Here is a 20,846-nt window from a genome sequence, read left to right on the forward strand (position 1 = left end):
GGGTCTATGGTTCCCAAGATAACCCTGGCTACTCTGACATTGGCTATACAACAAATGTGGGGGACTCTGATACTGGTTCTCAGGCTAACCCTGGCTACTCTGGCGTTGGTAGTACAACAGATGTGGGGGACTATGGTTACTGGGATGAACATGGTAGGTATCATTCTCTATATAGGCCTCATGTGCAACCGGAAACTGTTATGTATAGGCCTCATGTGCAACCGGAACCTGTTTTGCCACCTCATGTGCAACCTGAACCAGTTTTGTGGAGCCCAGGTCATGGATATGAAATGACAAAGTCATAATGGATGCAGGAAGGGCCACAATTCTATAAATTGTCATAATATTCAAATGGATGGCTACTAGCTACAGACTCAATAAAGCTTTTATAATGGATATTGTGTTTTTCTTTGCCTTTGTCTAGTCAGTCTGTCGCTAGCCAGATGTCACATGTACTGAATAAACTATTGATTACAGTATGAGTATTTGCATAGCTCTTATTGGCTTGGTGACGTGCTTTGAGGCTGCACTGACTTCATTTGTTTGACAATACATAATTACCATATGCAGTTACAACTTGCCTGATACGACTGTAAAATGCACTTTTCATTTAGATCCTAAATGTGTGAAGGCTTTTTAGAAACTGAATCATGTTTGAGAAATGTGTCAAATTTGTTTAATTAGAATTATTTAATTCCTTGAGTAACTCTCAAACTAATTCCTACTTTTACCACTGCTCATTGCAATAAGTCAAATGCCTACCAAGTGATTTAGCAGAGAATGCTCTGGCACTGTAAACGATAGAAAAATTACAGCATAGGAGCTTTTAAAATATTGTGGGAGGCAATTCATAAACAATAAATACTCAACCTCAAGTTTCAGAAATTACAATGGGACATGTTAGATCTTCCTCACTGCACCTTTGCTTATTGGAAATGTTTTTTACAGTCAGTTCCTTCAATATACAAACACATTTTTCAAGTGGTGTTCAGCTTAGCACCATTATAGTATACAAAACATGGTTGTGGAGGTAGAATAACACCCGTTTCAATACTTAATGGGGAAATTAATGGCCAAACATGGTCTTCTTCCTTCAATTGCTTAAAAGTCCTTTGTTACAATGATAAAATAACATTTCATTAGCTGGACATAAATGTAGGTCTGTTACATAGTCATTTAGTAAAAGAAAATGTCAAAATGCTTTCAACAGATTTACTTTCTGCATATGAATGAAACTAGGCAAATGAACCTATTGATCCACAGTTTATCAATGATGATGAGGAAGCATGCTCCTCAACCTGAAGCATTGGGTTTTGAACGCTACAAAGATGCCTGATCACTTAACCACTTACAACTTCAAATAGCAAAAATAGGCAATCTACAAGCTTACAATATAGCATCACAAGTTCACAACGCCTTGTGAGATTGTAGATCTGCTATTTTCACTGAATGTCTGCTTATTTTTTCTGAATGTTTGCCTATTATGAGTTTATGACATGACTAGAATAGTGATGCTAGGGTTCATGTGGTTAAGGCTAGCATAACAAATTTGTTCACATCAAGGCATGGTAAAATTGTTGCATGGTAAAAAACAAGCTATTTTTAAGGTGGCTCAATGACAAATCTAGAAATCCTTCCACATTGCCTGTTTAGCTAAACAGCTGCATCTTAAAAATGTCATGGTATTCCTTGAGCTATCTGATGATATACTGTAGGTGAAACACATCAGCATTGGCCTTTGCCAACTCTGAAAGGTCAGGCACACATTGAATTTGTAGGAAAGGGACAGTGGAAGGACCAAATAAAAAAAAGCTGTGAGACTTTTTTTTTTTGACAAAATTGCTGGGGAGACGGAGGTACTGTGATTCCATTGTTGCAAATAGTTCAATAGCATTAGCAGATAGGTGAGTATACTTGGTGCAAGATAAAAGACAAAAGGATGCTGGTATACCTCCTATTCCTGCATTTATACACCGTCGCTCGCTTACCCCTCATCAATGGTCAGAGAACTCAGATTCCCATAAAGCCGTGATGGTCCGGTGCAGTTCGCCGTCGTTTCTTCTGTCTTGGTCGTGTCTTCTGTTTGGTGGAGACGTCGAAGCAGGTGACCATCATGACATTGGCCTTGCAGAGGTTCACTCTGTGCTCCAGTCGAGCTGTCACCACCTCCAGGGCTTCCAAGTGCTCCAGGGAATCTACCTCAAACGTCTGCCACAGGTCAACTGCAGGAGATGTCAGTTATAACAACAGCAATGGCAGTGCTGTCTACAGGCTTTCAATTCTAAACTGGCTTTCAAACAATTTGCAATAAAGTAATGCATGCTCTCTAGCTGACTGATGGAAAGCTGAATGTACAGTAAAGGAAGTCAAATATAAAACATCTGTTATGTGATGTGTTGTCCCACACTGTCCGCAGCATAGAGTGCTGTTATTCTTGTCCTGTGTCTCAGTATGTAATGCTGCATTGAAATACTGTATGTGTCAGCAATGTTCCTGCACCATTAATGTCACAAGACAGATTCCTGTACACCCACTGAATTTGATGGAAAACGTCATTCTGCTTATGAGTATAAAGGCAGTATTTGTGCCATCTAGTGATGTCATTGTCACCACACTGCTGGTTTTACTTCAGTGTTCACTTAAAGACTGTACAATGTGCATCTGTATTTTCAGCTGAACAGATTTAAGAAAGATTACAGAAAAAGTACAACAGCTGCTGTCAAACTGTGACATTGGTACTCACACTCTTGGTTCCATGTAGCAGGTTCTAGCATCAGGTTCTGCTTGGCCTGGTCCAGCTCCCTCTTCAGGTTGTTGTACTTGGCCCGAACCTCTGTGATCCTCTGCTGACGGTGTTCCAAGAACTTCAGCTTGGCACTGAAGCACGAAGGTCCCTGTAACAAACACACACACACACACACACACACACACACACACACACACACACACACACACACACCATGTTAGGTCAGGAGGAAAACTCATCCAGTTATCCAAGGCCAGTCTGTGATTGTATTAACCTTATTGTGTTCAAACCGGGGACCATCTACAAAGGTTAATGCATGCACGTTCTTCAAAAGGGGAAAGAGAAAAAAAGAACATTCCATGAAGCATACGAATCCCCCACTACTGCGCTGCTACTGCTATTGCTCCATTTACTGATATGAGTAAACAAATTATTTATTTACAAAGAAGATGTTTTTAGCGGTGCCAGCCGCTCTACATTTGACCGTGTCTGTGTGTGTGTCTGTGTGTCTGTGTGTCCGTCCGTCCGTCCGTCCGTATGAGCCCGGCAAAGAAGCAACACTGCACACGTGCGCACAACATGAACGCAGTGTGCAATTTCCGTGAAACTTTCCACGCATATTCCCACTAGGCCCAGGAGGAATTGCCCCCCTTTTCACATTGCCCTGTTATAGCGCCACCAGGAGGCACGGCAAAGAAGCAACACTGCACACGTGCCCACAACATGAACGCAGTGTGCTATTTCCGTGAAACTTTCCACGCATATTCCCACCAGGCCCAGGAAGAATTGCCCCCATTTTCACATTGCCCTGTTATAGCGCCACCAGGAGGCCAATTTTGGCAAAACAATTGTTTTTAAAATACTTTTACACATTTTCTCCAAACGCCACGCAAATCATATTCCCACTAGGCCCAGGAAGAATTGCCCCCCTTTTCACATTGCCCTGTTACAGCGCCACCAGGAGGCCAATTTTGGCAAAACAATTGTTTTTAACATACTTTTACACATTTTCTCCAAACGTCACACAAATCATATTCCCCCCCCCCCCCCCCCCCCCCACACACACACACACACACACACACACACACACACACACACACACACACACACACACACACACACACACACACACACACACACACACACACACACACACAGTAATAATGCTCCTGCCTTGACCTCCTGCCAAGTGGCAACTAGGAATGTTGCTTTTGAGATAGCTGTGTGTTGACTTTCTTGAACATCCAATCTACACAACAAAAGACACACACACACACACACACACACACACACACACTGAACTGTCTTTACGACCTCAGCTTTGACAATCAACATGCCGACCTGGCGACCTCAAGTGAAGTGGCGACAAGGAAAACCAGTGGTCCGGGGACCACCAGTGCTCCTTGAGGGGGTTCCAGGGGGTCCCCAGCAAATGGTGTTAATACATTTTCACTTTATCCATATTGTATACGTTGGCTATTAAAAAATAGCAGATATCTGCTCTTTTAGAACAAAATCTTGAAAGTGTTTGAAGAATGTTGTCGCATTTTGTATTGGATGCATACTCCTGCCTCATGTACATGACAAGCTACATGTTCAAATCTGAAAGAGCAATGAGTGAATTTTTTTTTACACAAATCTTCTCTTCTTGGGGTCCCTGCCACAAAACATTTTCAGATGGGGGTCCGTGGCCAAATGTATATCAATTTAGGGGTCCTCGCCATGAAAAAGGTTGAAAACCATAGGCATTTTGTAACTCTGTACACTTTGCTTACTTCGTTATTCAAAGTTTCACTCTGTTCAATTTCTTTTTTCAGTATGTTTACAGCCATTATGACATAACAAAATTGCAATAATAAAGTGTCACATTTTAGCCATTATTATGGCTAAGGAAAAACCTATAATAACATTGTGTCTTTGTTTCATAGTAACCATATTATGCTGTTGTACAAGTTTTTGGTTCTTCATTCGTTCAGATTTCTATTTTGGAGGAACTCATTTTTAAACATATACATTGCCAAGATCTGCAATTATTGTACATCTGCCACAGGCTTCTTCAAAACAACAGCCAACTGCATTTAGAGTGGGAGTGTCTCTTCTCACCCAGCAGGACATAAGCTGATAAATACTTGGGCACTCATACAGGAATGTCCATTTATCCTGAAATCACTGAAGACTACAACCTACTGAACGCTTCCTTGACCCACGTGGAGGACAAATGAGATTTTTGCATGGAGCTGCTACGAAGAGGTTAGTTTGAGTTCACTCCTCATTTTCAGGTCTATATGCATCTGCTTCTATTTAATTATTTATTTGGAAGCATATAGGCTCTTTGAACATATTTAACTGCTTGTACGTTGAACTGCATTCTCTCTCTCACACTCTCTCCCTTTCTCGTTCTCTCTGTTTGTCTTTGTTGCAAGCATACTCCAAGCTATTTGCATGTATAGTTACCATATCACCAGCAGACAAAGGTTATTTGACCTTCTTGTGTAGGCCTATATTTTTAACAACTCATGAACTTTTGCCGTTTTGGCTGTTATTCCCAAGTTGCAATGTAGGAGTAATGGCCTACACTCTGGCACATTTCATTAGGCTATTGTAGCGTTACAGTCATACTATTGTAGCCCTAACTACTGTATGAGGCTGGATACACCTCCTGGCCAGATCATTGCAACACAATTACCTTTAATTATAGACTGGCCTATATTTGTCTTCTTAACCATTTGTATTTCACACGTACTTTCAAATTGTAATCCTGCTTTGCAATTTTTTGTACAAATGTTTCGGAAACTTGCAAAATTGTGCATTTTCAGTCAAACATTTTGTCAGTATATTTTGTTATATATTTGTGTAGTTTTACTGAACTACACAGTATGTCTATATTGTGGGATAGAGACTTTAACTCAATTAAACAATGTCAGTTATTTCTCCTCCACTAAACACATACAAACCCACCCACACACACACACACACACACACACACACACACACACACACACACACACACACACACACACACACACACACACACACACACACACACACACACACACACAATTTGTCGTTTAGATACTTTTACTCAACTAAATCATTTCAGTTATTCTAACTCCACTTCACCCATACACACCCACTCACCCGCCCCCGCCCTCTCTCACACACACACACACACACACACACACACACACACACACACACACACACACACACACACACACACACACACACACAAGCTCTATAGTCATGTGATGTTACATTTTTCATATTTCATCCTGATTGACTAAGATATGCATCTAACTTTGCAGAAGCAGTACGCTTTATACAAAGTCATTCATATAACAGTGTGCAATTAGTGTTAAAGTTGATGAAGAAATGCCACCAGGAGGCAGATTTGGCTTCCTACACATTTTGTCATCCAAAATCAACACACATTATGTGTCATGTGATCAAGGCAAATCTGCTCATTCTTCTTACGTTTATCCTCTTATTGAAGACATGCCACCATACATTTTTCCATATCAGTTACTAATCATTCATGATTTATAACTGCTGATTGTTTTGGCCTAGTCAACCATCTTGGTCACATTAATTCACAGTTACTCATGTGTCTTTTGCAGACACTTCAATTCAAATATATCTGAAGTGCTAGGGCATTCACCGAATAGTCGAATATTCGAATATTCGGATATCAAACCGACTATTCGACTACGCCTTTTCTACAGCAGACACGCAGCTGTGTGTGTGTGTGTGTGTGTGTGTGTGTGTGTGTTTGTGTTTGTGTGTGTGTGTTCCCCCCTCGTTTGTACTGTAGAACCACAAACCACAAACCCCTATGCATTATAATCAAACTTTTGCATCTATACTGGACTGTGGCCAGAGTTAGTTAAACTGCTGGGACTGCTCAGTCAGCTACAGAATAAAGGTGAATACAGCCAAGTAACAAAATGACTATAAGCAGTATATGTATTCTCAGTTTGTCACACCACAGAATTCAATGACAAACACATGTCAAGTCTAACAAATTCCGTTTTTTCCTTTTTGCTTTCAACTATGTGTCCAGCTGTCCACTGAATGCACTGACACCATTATGCTAGTTTAAAAGCTATAACTCCACAGTTCATTACTACATACTGTAGTTCACAGACTTTTTACAAGTTTTCAGCCATTACTGTAATATGTATAATATGTTTATAAACAAATTCTTCAATTTCCTTTATAGGGTCTTCATGGAAAGGAACACACTTCCTTTGTTAATGGCCAGCTCCACAACCTCACCTGATGACCTGCTTTCACGTGCTATCAGAAGTGCTCACAAACATGATATTCGTGTAGTTCCTGGAAGGAGAACATCCACCAAAGGAAACTGCTGCTATGAAGCTGTTATATTCAACATCAATGATAGAGACTGCTTTGACAACTTCAACCTAAACGTGGATGACTACAGACAAATGTGGATAAATGATTTTCAACATGAAATAGAACACAACCATCCACACCTCATGCCTGCTCACTTTTCTACACACTTCAGACAACAACAATGGAACAAACTTAAGCTTCCTGGTAGGTGGAATGTGGACTTCTTTGGAGATATGGTGGTCAGTGCAATAGCTCGAGGATGTGGAAAGAATTTGCTCATCTTCAACACAAGTCCTGAAGCTGCAAGTCCTATTCATGTAATTCAACCTGAAACATTTGGTGGGGTATTGGACACACGTGTGCCTGTACTTCTTGCTTACAACCAGTCCCACTATGAAAACCTTCTTCCTGAAACCAGTCAAGATCAAGACAAAACAGTTGACCTACTGACACGTTATATTGCTGGCAACTACAAGTACAAGAGCAATGACATCCCAATGCTGATCTCACCATCTACCATTCATTTTAATCAACACAAACTCAATTCTTCAAATGGGGATGCTCACACTAACAACACACAAACAACCAAACCAAGTACAACACCCACATTTGGTTGTCATCAATGTGAAGAAAGATTTCACACAAAACATGTTCTTCTGAATCATCAACAGATGTACCATCAAAAATCTCATCCTATGAAAAGAAAATCACATGAAAACACTGTTCATATGGACAAAAGAAAAAAAAACAACACTTTTATCAAAGACAAAAACACTCTTCTTGACAATATTTTAAACACGAGTACAGACCGAAATGAAGAACAAAGGAAGCAAATGAAGCTGAAAATTTCAATATTGATGACAACACAAACTCCCCACCAGAAACAACTTGAAGACCAAGAATCACCTTCTATGAAAAGAAAACCAGAAGAAGACCATTTCCTTTCACACAAAATAAAAATACATAAAACTGTTATTGAAGAAAAAGCCACTGTGCTTCACAATCTTTTACAGATTACAACTAAAGACAGAAATGAAGAACAAAAACGGCAAATTAAGCAATTGCACAATTCACTAAGAAGAGCTCAACAAACGCCCGAGCAGAAACAACTTCAAAACAAAAAGGTGGCAGAAAACAATCGACTCAGGAGGGCTGAAAAAACATCTGAACAGAAACAACTACACGACAAAAAGACGGCAGAAAACAAGAGACTCAGCAGGGCTAAAATAACTTCTGAACAGAAACAACTACATGACAAAAAGACGGCAGAAAACAAGAGACTCAGCAGGGCTAAAATAACTTCTGAACAGAAACAACTACATGACAAAAAGACGGCAGAAAACAAGAGACTCAGCAGGGCTAAAATAACTTCTGAACAGAAACAACTACATGACAAAAAGACGGCAGAAAACAAGAGACTCAGGAGGGCTAAAACAACTTCTGAACAGAAACAACTACATGACAAAAAGAAGGCAGAAAACAGTAGACTCAGGAGGTCTAAAAGAACTTCTGACCAGAAACAACTACATGACAAAAAGACGGCAGAAAACAAGACACTCAGCAGGGCTAAAAGAAGTTCTGAACAGAAACAACTACATGACAAAAAGAAGGCAGAAAACAGTAGACTCAGGAGGTCTAAAAGAACTTCTGACCAGAAACAACTACATGACAAAAAGACGGCAGAAAACAAGACACTCAGCAGGGCTAAAAGAAGTTCTGAACAGAAACAACTACATGACAAAAAGAAGGCAGACAACAGTAGACTCAGGAGGGCTAAAAGAACTTCTGCACAGAAACAACTTGAAAATAAAAGAAAAAACAAACAAATTGCCATGGTCAAATCCAAGCGAACGCCTGAAGAAATTGAACTCAATACAACAAACAATACAACACAAAGGAAACAAGCCAGGATGAAGAGAGGATATACAAAACAAGAGAGGATACGAAACTTCAGAAGAGCAGTGAAATATGGTCCAATCTTTCCATGCTGTTGCTGTGAACAAATGATGTTTGAAAATGGAGTTACCATTATTGATGACAACATCCGCAGTGTCATTGAAATAAAATGCAACGACAAAACTGAGAGGTTATTTGAAGATATTTTTGAAAACAAATTGGACAATCCAAAATTCAGTGTCTACATTGATTCCACAACAAACTGGTATCTCTGTCACACCTGTAAGAAATATCTTACTAAAGGAAAAATGCCACCCATGTCAGCTGCTAATGGTCTGAAAGTTACCGCTGTGCCAAAACATCTCCAACTGTCAGAATTGCCAAACAATCTAATTGCCAAGAAGATTTTGTTTCAAAAAATATTCCGACTTCCAACTTCACTGATGCCAGCTATGAAAGACAGACTTATTAACATCCCCATATGAGATGATGATGTGATGAACACTCTGCAAACCCTTCCCAGGACTCCATCTGAGGCTGGTATAACTACCATCGATGTCAAGCTGAAGCGCAAGAAGACATACAAGAATTATGTTCACCACACAACTATAGATCCTCAACAACTGTTTGGAGCAATGCAATTCTTGAAGGACTGTGGAAATCCTCACTACCAATTCTACCAAGATCCCTCAACCTTCCAACACAGGTGTGAACAGGCAGACCCAACAGGATCACGACTGCTCTACGTGAATGATGAGGAAATGATTGATGAAATGATTGATGAAATTATTGATGACGTTATTCATGCAATTATTGATGATGCTATTGATGACATTTCCATCACTGAACGACACATATTACATGATATCACACAAGACACAGCAGACACAAATGCAGTACAAAATGACGACGAAAAGGAAGAACAAGAATACAAGGAGAATGACCCCATCAGAAAGTTCCAAATTGATTATGATCAGCAGTCAGTCTGTACTACTGCAAGATTCCCAGAAGCATTTCATGCTGAAAACAAGCAGACAGATTCCCATGTAATCACATTTGCACCTGGGGAGGGGAAAATTCCAGAAAACATCCTTCACAGTAAAGACTGGGATGCCATGGCTTTTCCAATGAAACATCCTGATGGAAAGTTCAACTTACACCATCCAAGACAAGCCCACCTGACTGATCAGTACTACTTCATTCAAAGACTAAGAAATATGGATTCAAGATTCAGAGATGATCCCAGCTATCTTTTTGCAGGACTCTCCTACATTGAAAAGAAACAGCTTCAGAGGAACATAAATATATCCTTCATGAGAGGAAAAAAGTCAACCTCAACATCAGGAGAAACTACGTACAACCTTGAGAATGCTTTCTCTGTGTTTGACAGTACCTCCAACACTCCTAGCTACCACAAGAAAGGCAAATATGAAATGATGGCAAGATTGGACAACCTTGGTCCATTCCAGTTCTTCTTTACAGTTAGCTGTGCAGACATGCGCTGGGAAGAAAACATCACTGCTATTCTTAGAGAAAAGGGTTTGAAAATTGAATATGTACTACAGAACATGACCAACGATAATGATGGAGGCGGAGGAGACGAAGAAGAAACAATTGTCCATTTCAATGGAGGTCAGTCTGCTCTTCCTTTACATGAATATCTGCAAACACAGGAAGCTCAGTCAATCCACGAGATTCTCAGAAACAATGTTGTGACTGCCACAAGAAATTACAAGCACAGAGTGCAGACCTTCATTAGAGAAATTATGCTGAATCCTCACAATCCCATGTCTGTGGAATACTACTCAACCAAGCTCGAGTTCCAAGGCAGAGGAGCTGGTCACAATCACGGAGTTCTCTGGGTGGATCTGGACAAAATGGAAATGAAAATTCATGCTGGCATAAACATTCACAACATTGAAGATTTGCTTACCAAGAACGAAGCCAAGGACGTGCAGAAAACATTCAAAGAAGTTCTTCACACTGTCATTGTTAAGAAGGACACTGTGGGTGAAGATATGAAGAAAACTCTGATTCACATTCTCAATAAACTCCACTTATCCAATTTGACTTCAGATAATCTTCTCAATACTTTCCCATTTTTTGGCCTCAAGTCAGCTTTCAAGAAATTCCAAACCCTAGATGACTTACAAGACTATGAGGAAAGAGCAGTCATCAACTTTGCCAACACATTTACTTCTGTCACCCTCAGTCCTGCCGTTGTTGGAGAAAAAGTGGCTCAAATAGCACGCGCAGTCAACTGTCACAAGCATACAAAAGCCTGCAGAAAATATAACACCATCTGTCGATTCTTCTTCCCCAAGTTTCCTGTATGGACCACTCTAATAGCTTCACCATGCAAACTGGTAGGTGATGCATTCAAAGCAGATGCACCAAACAGAAAGAAACATAAGGAGTTACTAGCCACAGTGAAGGAACTACTGCTTGATGAGAAAACAGTGTCTGACATCCTTAAGAAATTTCCCACCATCAATCCAAATGACAAAGATGCATATGAAGCAAACAGAGAGAAGAGGATTCAGGAAGTCCTCAAGCTGGCTGGACTGAATGAAACAAACTTTGATTCCTACTTGGAAGCTTTGAAGACCAGTAAGGGAGGCTACTGTCTCATCATGGCCAGAGACATAGATGAAGTATTTGTCAATTCCTACCATCCTGAGTGGGCTGAAGCCTGGAATGGTAACACAGATCTGCAAATTACACTGGACTACCATGCAGTGATAACCTACATCTCTGAGTACTACACAAAGGATGACACTGGAACAATGAAGGTTCTCCTTGATGCCTTAAAGCAAACAGACTCCAGTACTCTGAAAGAAAAGATGATCACACTCATGAATACCTTCATCTCACACCGACAGATGGGAGAAGCAGAAGCAGTGTATAAGATATTTCCAGACTTTCACTTCAGAGACTCCAATGTCACTTCAGTCTTCGTTCCCACAAACCGCAGAGATGAGAGAAGCAAGTTCCTAATTAGAGTTGACGATGATCCACAGTATACCAACATTCCAAAAGTCAATATTCCAGGAAGAGAGGGGGAGTACGTAGAGAGATATGACATTGTCAGCAAATACGAAAGAAGACCAAAAGATTTGCAACACATTTGCTTGGCCCAGTTTGCCAAAATGTATAGTCCTGCTTGGAAAGGCCCAGGAGACAAACAGCACCCACAGGGAAATGTTCCATCACATGCCAACCCTAAAGAAAAGCTAAATTATTTCATCACTTCACATGAAGGAATATCAAGCAAACCCCTTCCACCAATTTTCAAACTGACAGACCTACATCCAGATGAACCCCCATACATGAGGAAGAGGACCAAACCTTCTATTATGAGAATCCACAAGTTTAACAAGGGCAAAACTCCTGACTCATACTGGTTCTCAGAACTTCTCCTATATAGCCCATTCAGACAAGAGAAAGACATTGAAAAGCAACTGGAAAGAATTGAGAGCATTTCTGATTATAATGAGAAAAAGGACACATACACAAACCTACAGCAAGACATAATGATGGTAAAGAAGCACGTCATGGAACATCTGGAGAACGTGGAAGAAGCTAGGCTGGCGGTAGAAGAGTCTACACGAAATAAAGAAATGGAGGACATGCTAAATCCAGAAGGGGAGCAAGAAATTATTGACTGCAATCTGCAAGGTCCTCTACCTCATCCTGATTTTGTTCACCTTGATCCTGATAATTATGCACTACTACAGGAAGGCAATCAATTGGAAAAAACCTTCAGACCCATTGAAATCGATGCTGAACATATTCTGTGGATGAAAACAAGAAACCTGGACTATTATCAGAGGAAAGTTGTGGAAAAAGGAACAAGATATGCAAGAGATCTTGCTAAGGCACTGAAAGAGAAAAATCCTCTACCAAAAGCTCCACTGCTGATGGTAAATGGCGGGGCAGGCTGTGGCAAATCCACTGTAATTAACATCCTGAAACAATGGCTTCATCTGATTCTACACAAGGCTGGTGACAACCCTGAATGCCCACATGTGTTGGTTACTGCCCCAACAGGAACAGCAGCCTCTAGAGTCAAAGGACAAACACTCCACACAACATTTGGATTCAACTTTGGCAATCAGCACTATCCATTGGGTGACAAGAAACGAGACAACACAAGGATACAGCTTACGAACCTTAGGGCAGTCATTGTGGACGAAATATCCATGGTCAAAGCAGATATGCTCTACATGCTTGATCTTCGACTTCGTGAAATCACGCTCCAACCCAACAAGATCTTTGGAGGCCTTGCAATGTTCTTCTTTGGTGATCTAATGCAGCTCAAACCATGCCAAGCAAGGTACATATTTGATGAGCCCCAGTGTGATGACTACAAACTAGCCTTTCACATCCAACCTCATTGGGAACTGTTTGAAATCATCACACTAGAGGAGAACCACAGGCAAGGAGATGACCATAGATATGCGGACATCCTCAACAGACTCAGAGTGGGTCACCAGACTCAAGACGATCTAGCAATTCTAGCTACCAGAATCAGACCTGAAGGCCATCCTGACACAATTGGAGCAACCTATATCAGCTGCACAAATGCAACAGTGAACAAACAAAACCATCTGAGACTAAATGAACTGACAACAGAACTGCTGGAGATAGAAGCTATTAATCATCATCCAACAATTCCAAACTTTCAACCCAAACTCAACGCAAAAGGAACAGTTGGAAATTCAGCATTTCTACAAACCTTGAGGCTCAAGATTGATGCTCGGGTGATGTTAATTCACAATCTGGACACTCTTGATGGTTTGACCAATGGCTCAAGAGGAACCCTTGCTGCAGTCATCAAAGACCAACAAGAAAAGGTCATCAAACTGATGGTAAAATTTGATGAAGAATATCAAGGGGCAAACAAGCGTACAACACAACCAGCACTCCAGTTCAAGTACCCTGGCTGTACACCAGTAGAACCAGTTCAGTTCACATACAGCCTGTCAAAGAAACAAACCCATGCATCCAGCTCTGCAACAGTCTATCAATTCCCACTAGTACTTTGCTATGCTGCAACATGCCACAAATTCCAAGGACAAGAAATTTCCAAACCCCAAAAAGCAGCTATGGACTTAACAACAATATTCCAGCCAGCCATGGGATATGTCATGCTGAGCAGAGTCCCTTCCTTAGAACAACTCTACATCATCAACTCTCTACCAGAGGAAAAGCTCCATGCAGATATAAATGCCATGCAGGAACTGAGGAGGATGGAGAGTGTGTCCATTAACATCAACCCTACAGAATGGGAAAAGACAGATGAGTGGGCTGTGAAAGTGGCAGCTCTCAACTGCCATTCCCTAATACCGAAACTGCCAGAAATTAAAGCAGACCCTGTTCTGGCTTATGCTGACATTCTATGCATCAGTGAAACATGGCTCACACACAACAACTATGTCCCATCTTTGCAAATTGATGGGTTTTCACTCCATCTAAACAGTACTGGACATGGCAAGGGATTAGCCACTTACTACAGACCAGAAAAACTACAACATCACACAGATTTAAACAATGACACAATGCAAATCACCATGATGGTCTCAGCAGACATAGACATAATCAGTGTCTACAAAAGCAAAGGAAATACAGCCTTGATCCACAATTTGTCACAGTTAATAAACCCACTCAAAACAACTCTGATCTGCGGTGACTTCAACATATGCTTTGCTGAAAACCGCAACAATCACGTATCACAATCTCTTCAGCAACTAGGCTTCACTCAACTCATACAAGAAGCAACCCACTTTGAGGGAGGACACATAGACCACGCCTACTTCCGAAACAACGAACAAGTCACTGCACATCCATCTCTGTACAGTTCGTACTACACAGCAAGAGACCACGATGCTTTGCTGATAACACTAAAGAAAACATAAACACTCTAGGTATGGCTTACAAAATGTAAAAATTATAACACAAACATGTCTTTCTGGTAAGACTTTGCATTAAGGTCGGGACTATGACGCATTACAACCACATTTATAAGGCATTATAATGCACTTATATGGCATTAGAACACTTGTTATAATTATGCATAACAACTCATAACAAGGTTTATGAAGTATTAACTTAGAATATAATTTATAAGTGCTGGTCATAATGCATTATAATTTATAAACTCAACACATTAAAATAACTTTATTAAAATAACTTCACTTAAAGGTTGGGTCAATAATGCATTATAATCATATACTGCATTATAATGCATAATGCATTATAATGCCCTTATAATGCTTCATAACACATTATAAATACATTATAACAAAGACACTTAGTTACGGTAGTTATAATGCGCTGTTCTAACGAGCTTATAATGCATTATGAACACTGAATAGCACTTACAATAAGTTATAAACGTTGTTAGACATCATTATAAACATTTGCACGAAGTGTTATAATGCCTTATAAGCTCATAACAATGCTTTATAATTGTCATTATAATGCATTACAGACCCCACCTTTAAGTCAAGTGTTACTATATTTCTTTCACTTTAAGGTTCTTACAACACTGAGGTTGACAATTACTGACACATTTCATACTCAAGCTATGTATATGCTCTAATATCACATACTGTCTCATTTCAGATTGAACCGCTCCCGCTGTACAGTAGCCTGCCTCCACCAGGCCTCACACTATAACAGCACCCACACCACAAATATATTAATTAAAGACAACAATTGTTTGCCACCACTTCCCTGTCTCTGTGTCTGCTTTTGGGTACCCACTCTGTCAGCTATGACAGATCACTTTTTGCCACTCACCTTGGAATGCATTTGGTGATTTGCTTCCAGTGGCGCTGTTCAGTAGCCTTGAAATGAATTTACAGGGATTTAACATTGTTTCTCTAGTTCATATATAGCCCAATTAAATAAACTCATCAAAGGCACCGCTTCCTTCACACAGGGTGTGATTTTTTTATTTATAATTACTTTTTAAAAGGGAATGGCATTATAATCATCATCACTTGACCTGAAGTAGTACACCCCCCCCCACACACACACACACACACCTCTAAATAATATACAATTTCAAAACTAGGAGATAATTCTTCCGATAAAAAGTAAGAATACGTTTAAGGAAACAGGCCTGTTGATGGTGTGGAGGTTAAGACTTCCACTTACAGACCCACATGAGTGCATCCTTAACCGGAAAGCCAGTGCCTTCCTCCTGCATCTCCTCTTTATCATCTCCCTCTCAGCTTTCCAAAAATATCCATCATAGGAAAAGAAAGAAATGATAGAAGACGTGAATGAACAGGCACCTGTTTGCCAGCAGTACCTCCTCGTCTCTGCAGCCTTTCCACGTCATCGATCTCGTAGACCGTGATCTCGTAGGCCTCTGGGATACCCCGCTCCCCCCAGCGTGACCGCGGACCGCTGGCCGAGCGTCTCATGGACAGGGGCGTGTCGTGGGACAGGCGTCGCTGATGGGGGCCAACTGGAGTGTGATGAGGTAAAAAGAGGGGAGGGTGGACATTTTCTTAACCACATAATACTTAATATATACTTCGTCCTACGACAAGCAATGAAAATCTACACATTTTGACATTTTCAATTTAGAAAATGTGCCCAAAATAGGGATGCTAGAGAAACATATCAAAAGCAGAGACAGGATCAGTCCCAACAAATCAAACCTTGGTTGTGGGCTTTAGTGAATACTAGAGGTTTAGGCCGCTACACAGCCCTACGTCGCACTACCGATCTGAACAATATGTCTATGTCGTAGTGTTGGGGCCTTTGTCAGAGTACCCGTTGTAGCGGTCTGTCTGTGTCCCTTTTGTCTGTCAGTCCTTGTCCCTTTTATGCCCATATATGGAGATCCCTGATGTCATCAGTATATGCCGATATTGGAATGCCCATATATGGGCATATTGGTTGGATTGGCGGTTCTGGACAACTGGATATCCGAACTACTCGGCGGTGGGCACCACACACACACACGGCAGTGGGCACCACACACACACACACACACACGGCGGTGGGCACCACACTCCTTCGAGTCCTTGCCGCTGTGCACGCCGAGTTTGAAGTTGGTCGGTCTCATATATGCACATGACCATATATGGGCATAGCGGTCGGATCTGTGGCTCTGGACAACCGGATCTCTGTATCTGTCAGTCCTATCTGATGTCATCAGTATATGCCCATTTATGGGCATGGCCCGCTTTTGCCCAAAAATGGAGCTGACTGATTTGTTTGCGGCTGATGCCATGACGACACATTGAGGTTAGACACATGGGCATAGCTGCATTGGTAACTCCTTATATGGTTATGGCGGAGTCAGAGGGACATCAGAAGTCCGCCTGCCCTCCCATTAGCCAATTTGAAAACAGGATACTAGCCGGGTACCCAGCGTTGCTGGGTTATTGCAAATTCTATGATGTCATCTATATCATCAGTACCCTTTGTTGTAGTACTTTGTGCAGTACCCATTGTCAGAGAACTTCGTGCAATACCCTGTTGTCAGAGTACTTGGAGAGTACTTGGAGAGTACAAAGTACTAGACCAGAGATAATTCCTGGATCTCCATTTATGGGCATATCTGCCCAGACAGATATACAGATACTACTCAAGAACGATGCAAGTTGGAAATCCATGCCCCACCCAGTTATGCAATACCCTTGTACCCATTGTCAGAGTACCTGTTGTACCCGTCTGTCTGTCTGTCTGTCTGTCTGTCTGTCTGTGTGTCTGTCTGTCTGTCTGTCTGTGCCCCTTTTAAGCCCATATGGAGTGTCAGGCATGCCCAAATATGGAGTCTAGGCATTCATGACATCATATTGATGACATCCATATATGGGGATTTGCGGATTTATCTATATTTTTTGGAGATCCACTGATCCGATCGACTTCCCACTTGGCGCGTCACGCCCACGGGTCCTCGCCGATATGCACTCCGAGTTTAAAGACGGTCGGGCCCATATAAGGGTTTGTCCACATATGGGCATAGTTATGGAGTTACATTTGTGTCTTTATTAACCAAACAAAAGAAAAACATTTGAGAGAGAAAAAATATAAACAGAGCAAAGAATAGTTTTGAATGAAAACAAATTAAAACAGCAAGCGAAAAATAATAATTTGTAAGCAAAGGAAATTATATAAACAGAACAAAAAAATATTTTTAATTAAAACAAATTAAAAACGCAATCAAAAAAATATATTTGCAAGCAAAAAAATATAAGATTTGAAAGAAAAGAAAAAATTATTGAGAACAAAACTTTTAAAATTCAAGAGTAAAGAAATAAGGAAAAACTGTTTAAACTACATAAAACAAAATACTTAGTAAAACGTTTTTAATGTTTTTTTCCTCATTTGCGAATGAAAGTTGTTTTTTCTGATTGCAAAATGCCTTCTCTCTCAAAACCTATGTCTTTGGTCTCGATTTTTTTTTCTCTCTCTTGGATTTGTTTGTGTGAGGGGTTAAAGTTCAGAAGGCGGGTCCTACGCTGATAGATGTAAGACACCTCTCCATTGGTCACTTGGAATCTGAGTGACAACTCCCCCTTCCTTATGTAGCTTGTTGAATGCAGGGATGGAGGTGTGTTACGGCCAGCATGGTTTTTTGATTGATTGAATTATTAGCAGTTTGCAAAAAAAACCTAAAAAACATGAAAGTATAGTGCAAGGTCAGCTAAGAGTATTTAAAACCCAAGAAAGATGACTTGTTTCCATTGGGGTCCTTTGTACTCAATTCATAGAGACATTTAATGACAGACAGATATACACTACTATGCAAAACATCATAAAAAACAAAAACAAAAAAAATATGTACAGTAAACAGTTTGAGTAAACAGATTGATGGAATACTTTATTAACAGTAGGATACAGAGGTACAATTGTACAATGATTGTTATAAGGATAACACAAAAAGGCTCGTTTCCATTGTGGTCCTCTGGGACTGAGGTCAGAGCTCCATTCCAGCTCTGGACGCTACACTATTCGTTACAATATTGAGCATTTTAGGCTATTAGCAATTCAGATGATTCCCTAATGTTAGGTTTCTGTTCTACTTACAGTTTGTGATCTGTATTTAAAATTGTTGTATTGTTGTTACTGTTATAGTAGGCCAGTGGTTCCCAAACTTGGGATCGGGACCCTCAGAGGGGGTCCCCAGATTAGCTTAATGGGCAACATTGTTTTCTCTCTCAACAATAAACAAACCAACCTATACAGTATAAGTGTATACAGGGTAACACATTTCTAAAGTGACAATTTAATGACTTTTAAGACCTTTTTAAGGCATTGTGCGCTTGTAGTTCGGCTATTTTCACAATATTTATCTGTGGAACCGAGTCAAACTAAATCTAATGCCTACAATTTCAAGTGCTTGTCAGGGTGGGTGGTCCCCAGTTCAAGTATGATTATTTTGGGGGGTCCCCAGTTCAAATATGATTATTTTAGGGATTCACAGCCTGAAGCACACTATCAGACGAAACGTTTCCAAAGCAGTCTATCTGGAATGGGCCTGGCCAATAGGCCAGTCACTTCAGCCTTGCCTTAATTAGAATAACGAATATAACATAAAATAATGTAGCTTTATTTTATAATTTCAAAGGGTTCCGAGGCTGTGAATCCCTAAAATAATCATATTTGAACTGGGGACCCCCCAAAATAATCATACTTGAAGTGGGGACCACCCACCCTGACCCAGGCATTAGATTTAGTTTGACTCAGTTCCACAGATAAATATTGTGAAAATAGCCGAACTTCAAGCGCACAATGCCTTAAAAAGGTCTTAAAAGTCATTAAATTGTCACTTTAGAAATGTGTTACCCTGTATACACTTATACTGTATAGGTTGGTTTGTTTACTGTTGAGAGAGAAAACAATGTTGCCCATTAAGCTAATCTGGGGACCCCCTCTGAGGGTCCCGATCCCAAGTTTGGGAACCACTGGCCTACTATAACAGTAACAACAATACAACAATTTTAAATACAGATCACAAACTGTAAGTAGAACAGAAACCTAACATTAGGGAATCATCTGAATTGCTAATAGCCTAAAATGCTCAATATTGTAACGAATAGTGTAGTGTCCAGAGCTGGAATGGAGCTCTGACCTCAGTCCCAGAGGACCACAATGGAAACAAGCCTTTTTGTGTTATCCTTATAACAATCATTGTACAATTGTACCTCTGTATCCTACTGTTAATAAAGTATTCCATCAATCTGTTTACTCAAACTGTTTACTGTACATATTTTTTTTGTTTTTGTTTTTTATGATGTTTTGCATAGTAGTGTATATCTGTCTGTCATTAAATGTCTCTATGAATTGAGTACAAAGGACCCCAATGGAAACAAGTCATCTTTCTTAGGTTTTAAATACTCTTAGCTGACCTTGCATTATACTTTCATGTTTTTTAGTTTTTTTTGCAAACTGCTAATAATAATAATAATCAAAAAACCATGCTGGCCGTAACACACCTCCATCCCTGCATTCAACAAGCTACATAAGGAAGGGGGAGCTGTCACTCAGACTCCAAGTGACCAATGGAGAGGTGTCTTACATCTATCAGCGTAGGACCCGCCTTCTGAACTTTAACCCCTCACACAAACAAATCCAAGAGAGAGAAAAAAAAAATTGAGACCAAAGACATAGGTTTTGAGAGAGAAGGCATTTTGCAATCAGAAAAAACAACTTTCATTCGCAAATGAGGAAAAAAAACATTAAAAACATTTTATTTAGCACAACACATTTTATTACCCAAACATTTTACTAAGTATTTTGTTTTATGTAGTTTAAACCGTTTTTCCTTATTTTTTTACTCTTGAATTTTAAAAGTTTTGTTCTCAATTATTTTTTATTT

The 20,846-nt window shown here is 40.2% G+C and overlaps 1 protein-coding gene across 1 annotated transcript in view; it reads right to left on the reverse strand.

Moving 5' to 3' along the window:
- Positions 1-2,010: 2,010 nt before the first annotated feature.
- The window catches only part of LOC308102958 (kinesin-like protein KIF26B), a gene marked incomplete at both ends in the record, with an annotated part of 47,930 nt that continues 29,094 nt past the window's right edge, over positions 2,011-20,846 (reverse strand). The window contains 3 exons of the mRNA XM_080452810.1: positions 2,011-2,222; positions 2,744-2,894; positions 16,303-16,478. Of these exons, the coding sequence (XP_080308936.1) occupies positions 2,011-2,222; positions 2,744-2,894; positions 16,303-16,478 (539 nt within the window). The remainder of the gene's footprint in view (positions 2,223-2,743; positions 2,895-16,302; positions 16,479-20,846) is intronic.

This window comes from Gymnoscopelus braueri (assembly GCF_963280865.1).
Source record: "Gymnoscopelus braueri genome assembly, chromosome: 16".
NCBI classification, from domain to species: domain Eukaryota; kingdom Metazoa; phylum Chordata; class Actinopteri; order Myctophiformes; family Myctophidae; genus Gymnoscopelus; species Gymnoscopelus braueri.